This window comes from Tachypleus tridentatus, chromosome 11, assembly GCF_004210375.1.
Source record: "Tachypleus tridentatus isolate NWPU-2018 chromosome 11, ASM421037v1, whole genome shotgun sequence".
NCBI classification, from domain to species: Eukaryota; Metazoa; Arthropoda; class Merostomata; order Xiphosura; family Limulidae; genus Tachypleus; species Tachypleus tridentatus.
The window spans coordinates 23,244,484-23,256,715 of NC_134835.1; the positions used below are offsets into that span (position 1 = coordinate 23,244,484).

The window sequence follows — 12,232 nt, forward strand, 5'->3', positions numbered from 1 at the left end:
GACTAAACTAAAATAGAGTAATATTTCTTTCTGATAGTACTTCAGGTATAGAAATAATGAAATAGAATTACATTCCTTCATATAAAGTTTATTATTGTTTATTTAATCAACATAATATGTTCATTTTGTTGTAACTGGAATCTAACTGTAATATTTTGATCCATGTACTGTCTTTGTTTTTAACTGTTAGTCAAAACAAATCTTCTCATATGGTTTTAGATGCTGTTTGTTTTATGCTCAGTAGAAATGTCCGTGAATTCCGAGCAAGGAAGTTCGAATCATGAAACGTATGTGTTATCTACAGTGTGTAGGAATTCATCACGCAGCATACATTTATTGAAAATATGTTTTGATGAAATATCTCAGTATTTATTTTTACTGTTTATTTCCAGTTATCCTTGGAAATTAAAGAGTGTTTCAGTCTGACAAGAATTGTTTATGTTTGCCACTTATCTGCCTACCTCTTTGTTGAGTGTTTGATAACTATCACTAAAAGAATCATTTCAGCCAGTGAACATTATTAATATGATCTGTACTATTAAGTATGGAGACCTCTGGCTCGGTGAGAGATCAGTTTTTATCTTCTCCAGGTATCTTTTGTGCTAGCTGCTCTTCAGGCTGGTTCCAGAGGAACTCAAGCTTGTATTAATGCAGCCAGCACTGTTAGTGGAATCATTGGAGACCTGGATACCACCATCATGTTTGCTACAGCTGGAACTTTAAATTCAGAAATTGAAGAAGAGTGTTTCTCTGATCATAGGTTAGTTTTGAATTCTGTATTACTAACAGTATTATAAACAGTAATATTTAATAGAATTAAAGTATTTTTGTCTCTGTGGATGAGATATTGTAATTCTTTAATTAGTACTGGTTTCCTTTTATCACAATAAATTTTATGTGTAACACTACCATTTTAGATGTGAATGTATTTAAACTTGTGTAAACCACTCTGTTATTCCTGTTTTGTGTATCTACAATATGTCTAAAATATGTGACTTGATTAGCTTTATTTCACCTCTGAGATTTGATAAATATACTAAGTGTTTGTTAAAGAATATCTTTTAATAGGCCCTGAGTAGTTCAGCAATAAGTCTGCAGGCTCACACCACAAAAAAACAACAACCAGGTTTTCATACTCTTGATGGGTACATCATTGACAGCTCATTGTGTAGCTTTGTGCTTGGTAACAAACAAATAATTTTTTACTTATAGTGAGAATCACTAAATATATAAAATAAAAGTAACAGGTTGCTTGTTATTAATTATTATTTCCTCGACACATTACTGAATGAAGGACATTTCTCTGTTTAGAGAAAATATCCTCAAAACTGCAAAGGCTCTGGTCGAAGATACGAAAACTCTAGTCGCTGGGGCAGCTTCTAGCCAAGAACAGTTGGCCGTTGCTGCTCAGAATTCTGTTGCAACTATTGTACAACTCTCTGAAGTTGTCAAACGTGGAGCAGCGTCTCTAGGACCAAACAATTCTGAAGCCCAAGTAGGTTGTGTGTGTTTTGTTAAGACTTGAAGTTTGGTGTGTGATTTTCAAATTGTGAATGAATAATACCAGTTTTGTTTTTTAAAAAGTAAGTTATAAAGTAAATATTGTGTTGAAAATCAGAATAGTAGGAATTTTAAAACTCATCTTGAGTCTTAAACACTAGTTAGGTAGTTCCATACTTTTAAAGTTTATATATTACTTCAGAGAATGCTTGTTTACTTCTGCAAAAAGGTATAAGAACATAAAATCAATAATTATTGAACCTTTAGAGTGGCATTTTAAGTGTATATTATAAAGTAGGATGAAACACAACATTATCAATATTTTGATTATAGTGTTTAAGTATGATACATAAATTTGGTATCTTTTACCACAGGTTTTGCTTATTAATGCTGTGAAAGATGTTGCCAGTGCTCTAGGTTTTCTTATCCAAGCGACTAAGGCTGCTTCAGGCAAGAGTGTCAATGACCCTGCCATGTTCCATCTGAAAGACTCGGCCAAGGTAGATAAATTGTTTTCTTACTTTTATATATGTGCTAACAGAGTTCAAGGATTTGTTTTATTGAAATCTTACAAATAAAAACTTCTTTTTTTAAAGATTATTTAATTTTATATATTAAATTTTGGTTCTACATCTAGTGAGAGAATCATTTTTTTACATAAAGTAGTCTCAAGTTTAGTACTTATATGCAGCATTGTCTGTTAGCACATAAACAAGTCATTTCCAAAATAAATGTTTCCATGCTATGCTTGGATGTGTTGAAAAGGTAACAAGTAAATGTTTTGTGTGTTTGATATTCATCAGTACTTCATAAAAGTAGATGAATACACATCATATGTAAAGTGAAGTATGTGGTTTGTGTTATAGTCTCGTGTGCTCACCCATAGCTCCAGAAAATGTATCGTTATTTCTTTTACTTGCTTATTCAGAGTCCATATTGTTTCCAATAAATTTTTCAGTTCATCAATTTAGTTTTCTTCCATTTCGCTCTGGAAGTTTGGTAGCTTGTTACAAATTAAATCTCGACTAGAGAATTTCTAATTCACATATTCTCCTTAGTTTACAGCTTTATAACAGTCTCGCAGAGCTACGGGTTATCTTTATGCATCTGACAGACTGCCTCAAAAAAAACAAAAAGTTTGTCTGTGAACAATTTTAGTTTTTTAAATAGATTGTCTTGGAAAAGTTAGAATTTTTTATGAAGCTTTGCCTACATTTTCTCTATTCTTTGCAATCAATGAAATAGATTTAGTCCATTCCTAAAGTTAAGTTTGTTTTCACTTGTTGTAGTTATTTGTTTTTTATCAATATATATATGTACATGTTTTAACTGAACTTTACCAACAATACCTCTGTTAGTCCATATTTTAACTGAACTTTACCAACAATACCTCTGTTAGTCCACATTTTAACTGAACTTTATCAACAATACCTCAGCTAGTCCATATTTCAACAGAACTTTACCAACAATACCTCTGTTAATCTACATTTTAACTGAACTTTCACAACAATACCTCTGTTAGTCTACATTTTAACGGAACTTTACCAACAATACCTCAGCTAGTCCACATTTTACCTGAATTTTACCAACAATATCTCAGCTAGTCCATATTTTAACAGAACTTTACCAACAATACCTCTGTTAATCTACATTTTAACTGAACTTTCACAACAATACCTCTGTTAGTCTACATTTTAACAGAACTTTACCAACAATACCTCAGCTAGTCCACATTTTACCTGAATTTTACCAACAATATCTCAGCTAGTCCATATTTTAACAGAACTTTACCAACAATACCTCTGTTAATCTACATTTTAACTGAACTTTCACAACAATACCTCTGTTAGTCTACATTTTAACAGAACTTTACCAACAATACCTCAGCTAGTCCACATTTTACCTGAATTTTACCAACAATATCTCAGCTAGTCCATATTTTAACTGAATTTTACCAATAATACCTCAGCTAGTCCACATTTTACTGACCTTTACCAACAATACCTCTGATAACCTACATTTTAACTGAACTTTACCAACAATACCTCAGCTAGTCCACATTTTAACTGAACTTTACCAACAATACCTCAGTTAGTCCACATTTTACCTGAATTTTACCAACAATATCTCAGCTAGTCCATATTTTAACAGAACTTTACCAACAATACCTCTGTTAATCTACATTTTAACTGAACTTTCACAACAATACCTCTGTTAGTCTACATTTTAACAGAACTTTACCAACAATACCTCAGCTAGTCCACATTTTACCTGAATTTTACCAACAATATCTCAGCTAGTCCATATTTTAACAGAACTTTACCAACAATACCTCTGTTAATCTACATTTTAACTGAACTTTCACAACAATACCTCTGTTAGTCTACATTTTAACAGAACTTTACCAACAATACCTTAGCTAGTCCACATTTTACCTGAATTTTACCAACAATATCTCAGCTAGTCCATATTTTAACTGAATTTTACCAATAATACCTCAGCTAGTCCACATTTTACTGACCTTTACCAACAATACCTCTGATAACCTACATTTTAACTGAACTTTACCAACAATACCTCAGCTAGTCCACATTTTAACTGAACTTTACCAACAATACCTCAGTTAGTCCACATTTTAACTGAACTTTACCAACAATACTTTTGTTAGTCCATATTTTAACTGAACTTTACCAACAATACCTCTGTTAGTCCACATTTTAACTGAACTTTATCAACAATACCTCAGCTAGTCCATATTTCAACAGCACTTTACCAACAATACCTCAGCTAGTCCACATTTTAACTGAACTTTACCAACAATACCTCAGCTAGTCCATATTTTAACTGAACTTTACCAACAATACCTCTGTTAATCTACATTTTAACTGAACTTTTGCAACAATACCTCTGTTAGTCCACATTTTAACTGAACTTTACCAAGAATACCTCTGTTAGTCTACATTTTAACTGAACTTTACCAAGAATACCTCTGTTAGTCTACATTTTAACTGAACTTTACCAATAATACCTCTGTTAGTCTACATTTTAACTGAAGTTTACCAACATTACCTCTGTTAGTCCATATTTTAACTGAACTTTACCAACAATACCTCAGCTAGTCCACATTTTAACTGAACTTTACCAACAATACCTCAGCTAGTCCACATTTTAACTGAACTTTACCAACAATACCTCAGCTAGTCCACATTTTAACTGAACATTACCAGTAGTATCTCTGCTATTCATCACACCAATAAATAAAGTGCTTGTTTATTCATTATGATAAATCACTACATCTGTACATACATGCTATAGGTAATTGAACATCTAGTTTCAGAAGTCTGGCAGCTGAGTGCTGAAATAATTATGGTAGTTTACAGCACATTGGTTGAACATCTAGTTTCAGAAGTCTGGCAGCTGTGTGCTGAAGTAATTATGGTAGTTTACAGCACATTGGTTGAACATCTAGTTTCAGAAGTTGGAGAGTTGTGTGCTTAAATAATGGTGGTAGTTTACTGCACATTGGTTGAACATCTAGTTTCAGTATTTGGACAGCTGTGTGCTGAAGTAATGATGGTAGTTTACTGCATATTTGTAAATCATGTTTTTCGTTGTCTTTATATTCTTATGTTCAAGAATTAAAAACACTGAATAAGATTGGAGTTTCCCAAAGTGGTCAGTATTTAACCATGGCAGTGGAGGAGATTGTACATGGGGTGAATAAAGCCTTTCCAGTCAGTAGAAGGTCAAAATAGCCCTATTCACTCTCTTGTTAAAGCCCATCAGGTCTGTCTATCTCATTAGAGAAAATTAAAACCTCATTCATTTTTATATTTCCTAACAACTATATTATAATGGTTAAAGTTTTTATGTATTGAAGTTTCGTTTATAATTTATATTCTAAGAATGCTGAGGATTAGTGGTAACTTCATGTTGAGTCAATAGCTTTAAATGGTTTGGGAAATCCTGAACCAGATGGTATTATCTTCAGTAAAAAATGGTTTGTTGTAAAAATGGTGTGAGAAAAGGAAAGCTGGATGAGCTATACAGTGTGAATTTTGCTTAAAGCTCCGTGTACACTTATGTTGTTTTTGTTTGTACACATTTGTTTCTGTTTGTATATTGTTGGCCTTATGCACAAGTAAGATGTCTCACAGTAGTGAGTTGTAAACAGTGTTTAGAATGTGTTTTGTATCTCATAAAAATAAAATGCTAAAAAAATTATTGTTAAGCCTAATCTGTTATTCAATTTACCACCTGTCACCTACTTATTGGACTGTTTTAAACAGTTGATTGCTGGATAATTTAAAAATATAAATAAGTACTGTCAGTGTTGTACATTTTTGAAATTCCTACTTATATACAGATTCACTGTGTGAGTAAAAGACATTTTAAAGAATCATACATATGTATATGATATTTAATCCCTCGAACCTAATTCAAGTATATTTCTCTGTTTGGTACTTTATGACAGTAATAATGTTAGACTTTAGTGTAAAGGAATAAATATATTCTGGTTGTTAAGTTTCTGTAACTTTACCTTGCTGGTAATAGTAACAAATATATTCTGGCTGTTACGTTTCTGTAACTTCATCTATTGGTAGTAGTAATAGGTGTTATGTTCTGTCTGTTAGGTTTCTCTAACTTTTCTTCACTAGTAATGGTTACGAATGTGTTCTGACTGTTAAATTTTTATAACTTCTCCCCACAGGTAATGGGAACAAATGTTGTGTTCTTACTGTTAAGTTTTTATGACTTTGCCCCACAAGTGATGGTAGCAAATGTTGTGTTCTTGCTGTTACGTTTTTATAACTTCTTCTCCCCACAGGTGATGGTAACAAATGTGACATCTTTACTGAAGACAGTTAAGTCGGTAGAAGATGAACACACTCGCGGAACCAGAGCATTGGAATCAACCATTGAAATAATTGGCCAGGAAATCAGAGTACGTGATGCTGTACTATTTATTATTTTCACAATTAATTAAACCATCTATTGTTCTAAATTAATTGTGTATTTGTTTCGTATTTTCAATGCGATTTTTATGCTAGGTAGTTTCTGATTTGCTCATAAACAACCCATTTCAAATTAATTTTTATTATACGCATTTTTCCTAAATAATAAAGAGGTTGTTTTTTTATAATTTGCATTCTGTGTATTTTATGAAAATGTGTTCCATTTCTTTTTTACTTTTAAATAATAAGCAATGGTGAATAAAAACAATTCTATTCATGTGTAATAAAATTTGTTGTTTGTTTTTGTGCTTGTCACAACGACTGATTGTTCGTTGTATGTAATTTAATTTCTAAAACTACAATATTTTCAAATTTCTTGATTCTTCTAAAAGTAAAAACTTACATATAATGTTTTTAAAGCATTTTATTTTCAGGCTGTAAAGAGACATATTTAGTTTTTGTGTTTGCAGTACTTGTTCTGAAATTAATGCTGAAAATACTGCCAACTGCCGTATTATTTGTTTGAAAGTTATACAGTTTTGTTGTGGGAAAGAGATATGTTTTAATATGTTTTTACTAATTTAATATTTTACTACATATATATTGATCTTAGATGCTACCAGCAACAACGGTAAATGTAACTAAATTAATATCCTATGTTAAAATATATTTAAATTCAGCACCATATTCTGTAGTTGTTACCAGGATAAACTGATACGTACTAAAGTGAAATGAAAGTGTGTGTGTATGTTGTTGGATGATGATAATGAAACTCTATATTAAACTTAAAAAATGGAATAGTTTTAGAAGAATGTAGTAATTTCTTGTAAGATTTCACTTTTCTTTTTAGCAAATAATATATTTTATATAACTGATATAAAAGCTATAATCTTTACTGAATTATAATATTAGAAACTAATATTGTTCAAGTTACAGTAAAAAAATATATCATTATGAGCTGACAAATTTCCTACGATCTTAAATAAAAAGACAACTGTGATGTACCTGCCTTTCTTGTTCTACAAAATAAGGGAATTTTTAACAATCTTCTGTTCACGAAGTAAGGCTGTTTGTTGCATTTCTAATTCTAGTTACTTCTTTTAATGGGATATAACAACTCTTTATGAATATTATTTTCAAATCTTGACTTTGACTTGCAGACTTACGACGTGCCTAATGTTCCCACTAAAAAAGCCACTCCAGAAGAACTTGTTCGAGTTACCAAACCTGTTACGCTGGCAACAGCGAAAGCAGTTGCTGCAGGAAATAGTGGGAAACAGGATGAAGTAATTGTTGCTGCAAATATGGGAAGAAAGGCTCTGTTTGATCTGTTGACAGTATCGAAGGTGTGTTGTAGTTGGAGGGAAATTTTAATAATTGTGTGGTATGAAATACAACTGATGTATGAAAAAACATCCTATATTTGTAAACATCATTTGGCTTGTTTTACTGTCTAGATGTTTATGATACACCATGTAGCTTGTTTTACTGTCTAGATGTTTATTATACACCATGTAGCTTGTTTTACTGTCTAGATCTTTATGATACACCATGTAGCTTGTTTTACTGTCTAGATCTTTATGATACACCATGTAGCTTGTTTTACTGTCTAGATGTTTATGATACACCATGTAGCTTGTTTTACTGTCTAGATCTTTATGATACACCATGTAGCTTGTTTTACTGTTCTAGATCTTTATGATACACCATGTAGCTTGTTTTACTGTCTAGATGTTTATGATACACCATGTAGCTTGTTTTACTGTCTAGATGTTTATGATACACCATGTAGCTTGTTTTACTGTCTAGATGTTTATGATACACCATGTAGCTTGTTTTACTGTCTAGATGTTTATGATACACCATGTAGCTTGTTTTACTGTCTAGATCTTTATGATACACCATGTAGCTTGTTTTACTGTCTAGATGTTTATGATACACCATGTAGCTTGTTTTACTGTCTAGATGTTTATGATACACCATGTAGCTTGTTTTACTGTCTAGATCTTTATGATACACCATGTAGCTTGTTTTACTGTCTCAGATCTTATGATACACCATGTAGCTTGTTTTACTGTCTAGATGTTTATGATACACCATGTAGGCTTGTTTTACTGTCTAGATGTTTATGATACACCATGTAGCTTGTTTTACTGTCTAGATGTTTATGATACACCATTTATGATACACCATGTAGCTTGTTTTACTGTCTAGATGTTTATGATACACCATGTAGCTTGTTTTACTGTCTAGATGTTTATGATACACCATGTAGCTTGTTTTACTGTCTAGATGTTTATGATACACCATGTAGCTTGTTTTACTGTCTAGATGTTTATGATACACCATGTAGCTTGTTTTACTGTCTAGATGTTTATGATACACCATGTAGCTTGTTTTACTGTCTAGATCTTTTATGATACACCATGTAGCTTGTTTTACTGTCTAGATGTTTATGATACACCATGTAGCTTGTTTTACTGTCTAGATGTTTATGATACACCATGTAGCTTTTTTACTGTTGTTTTTACACCCATATGTTGTTTTACTGTCTAGATGTTTATGATACACCATGTAGCTTGTTTTACTGTCTAGATCTTTATGATACACCATGTAGCTTGTTTTACTGTCTAGATGTTTATGATTTTCCATGTAGCTTGTTTTACTGTCTAGATCTTTATGATACACCATGTAGCTTGTTTTACTGTCTAGATGTTTATGATACACCATGTAGCTTGTTTTACTGTCTAGATCTTTATGATACACCATGTAGCTTGTTTTACTGTCTAGATGTTTATGATACACCATGTAGCTTGTTTTTTACTGTCTAGATCTTTATGATACACCATGTAGCTTGTTTTACTGTCTAGATCTTTATGATACACCATGTAGCTTGTTTTACTGTCTAGATCTTTATGATACACCATGTAGCTTGTTTTATCTGTCTGAATCTTTATGATACACCATGTAGCTTGTTTTACTGTCTAGATGTTTATGATACACCATGTAGCTTGTTTTACTGTCTAGATGTTTATGATACACCATGTAGCTTGTTTTACTGTCTAGATCTTTATGATGTTTTACTGTCTAGATGTTTATGATACACCATGTAGCTTGTTTTACTGTCTAGATGTTTATGATACACCATGTAGCTTGTTTTACTGTCTAGATGTTTATGATACACCATGTAGCTTGTTTTACTGTCTAGATGTTTATGATTGTTTGTCTAGATCTTTACCATGTAGCTTGTTTTTACTGTCTAGATGTTTATGATACACCATGTAGCTTGTTTTACTGTCTAGATCTTTGATTTATGATACACCATGTAGCTTGTTTTACTGTCTAGATGTTTATGATACACCATGTAGCTTGTTTTACTGTCTAGATGTTTATGATACACCATTTATGATGATGTTTACACCATGTAGCTTGTTTTACTGTCTAGATCTTTATGATACACCATGTAGCTTGTTTTACTGTCTAGATCTTTATGATACACCATGTAGCTTGTTTTACTGTCTAGATGTTTATGATACACCATGTTTACTGTTTTACTGTCTAGATGTTTATGATACACCATGTAGCTTGTTTTACTGTCTAGATGTTTATGATACACCATGTAGCTTGTTTTACTGTCTAGATCTTTATGATACACCACATGTAGGCTTGTTTTACTGTCTAGATCTTTATGATACACCATGTAGCTTGTTTTACTGTCTAGATGTTTATGATACACCATGTAGCTTGTTTTACTGTCTAGATCTTTATGATACACCATGTAGCTTGTTTTACTGTCTAGATGTTTATGATACACCATGTAGCTTGTTTTACTGTCTAGATGTTTATGATACACCATGTAGCTTGTTTTACTGTCTAGATGTTTATGATACACCATGTAGCTTATTTTACTGTCTAGATGTTTATGATACACCATGTAGCTTGTTTTACTGTCTAGATGTTTATGATACACCATGTAGCTTGTTTTACTGTCTAGATGTTTATGATACACCATGTAGCTTGTTTTACTGTCTAGATGTTTATGATACACCATGTAGCTTGTTTTACTGTCTAGATCTTTATGATACACCATGTAGCTTGTTTTACTGTCTAGATCTTTATGATACACCATGTAGCTTGTTTTACTGTCTAGATCTTTATGATACACCATGTAGCTTGTTTTACTGTCTAGATGTTTATGATACACCATGTGGCTTGTTGTACTGTCTAGATCTTTATGATACACCATGTAGCTTGTTTTACTGTCTAGATGTTTATGATACACCATGTAGCTTTTTTTGTTAGAATGTTTACTGTCTAGATGTTTATGTGATACACCATGTAGCTTGTTTTACTGTCTAGATCTTTATGATACACCATGTAGCTTGTTTTACTGTCTAGATCTTTATGATACACCATGTAGCTTGTTTTACTGTCTAGATCTTTATGATACACCATGTAGCTTGTTTTACTGTCTAGATGTTTATGATACACCATGTAGCTTGTTGTACTGTCTAGATCTTTATGATACACCATGTAGCTTGTTTTACTGTCTAGATGTTTATGATACACCATGTAGCTTGTTTTACTGTCTAGATGTTTATGATACACCATGTAGCGGCTTGTTTTTTGTGTATGTTTATATGATACACCATGTGGCTTGTTTTACTGTCTAGATCTTTGTAATACACCATGTAGCTTGTTTTACTGTCTAGATCTTTATGATACAACCATGTAGCTTGTTTTACTGTCTAGATCTTTATGATACACCATGTGGCTTGTTTTACTGTCTAGATGTTTATGATACACCATGTAGCTTGTTTTACTGTCCAGATCTTTATGATACACATGTAGCTTGTTTTACTGTCTAGATGTTTATGATACACCATGTAGCTTGTTTTACTGTCTAGATCTTTATGATACACCATGTATGGCTTGTTTTACTGGATGTTTATGATACATTATGTAGCTTGTTTTACTGTCTAGATCTTTATGATTACACCATGTAGCTTGTTTTACTGTCTAGAATCTTTATGATGCACCATGTAGCTTGTTTTACTGTCTAGATGTTTATGATGCACCATGTAGCTTGTTGTACTGTCTAGATGTTTATGATACACCATGTAGCTTGTTTTACTGTCTAGATGTTTATGATACACCATGTATTGTTTTACTGTCTAGATGTTTATGATACACCATGTAGCTTGTTTTACTGTCTAGATGTTTATGATACACCATGTAGCTTGTTTACTGTCAGATCTTTATGATACACCATGTAGCTTGTTTTACTGTCTAGATCTTTATGATTATGTTGGCTTGTTTTACTGTCTAGATGTTTATGATACACCATGTAGCTTGTTTTACTGTCTAATGTTTATGATACCATGTAGCTTGTTTTACTGTCCGGATCTTTATGATTACACCATGTAGCTTGTTTTGCATGTCTAGATGTTTATGATACACCATGTAGCTTGTTTTACTGTCTAGATGTTTATGATACACCATGTAGCTTGTTTTACTGTCTAGATCTTTATGATACACCATGTAGCTTGTTGTTACTGTCTAGATGTTTATGATACACCATGTAGCTTGTTTTACTGTCTAGATCTTTATGATACACCATGTAGCTTGTTTTACTGTCTAGATGTTTATGATACACCATGTAGCTTGTTTTACTGTCTAGATCTTTATGATACACCATGTAGCTTGTTTTACTGTCTAGATCTTTATGATACACCATGTAGCTTGTTTTACTGTCTAGATCTTTATGATACACCATG

At 32.2% G+C, this 12,232-nt stretch overlaps 1 protein-coding gene across 1 annotated transcript in view; it reads left to right on the forward strand.

Moving 5' to 3' along the window:
• Positions 1-12,232, forward strand: part of LOC143231317 (talin-1-like) — a 56,348-nt gene that overhangs the window by 12,912 nt on the left and 31,204 nt on the right. Inside the window, exons 4-8 of the mRNA XM_076465867.1 lie at positions 591-760; positions 1,312-1,495; positions 1,875-2,000; positions 6,329-6,445; positions 7,616-7,801. Of these exons, the coding sequence (XP_076321982.1) occupies positions 591-760; positions 1,312-1,495; positions 1,875-2,000; positions 6,329-6,445; positions 7,616-7,801 (783 nt within the window). The remainder of the gene's footprint in view (positions 1-590; positions 761-1,311; positions 1,496-1,874; positions 2,001-6,328; positions 6,446-7,615; positions 7,802-12,232) is intronic.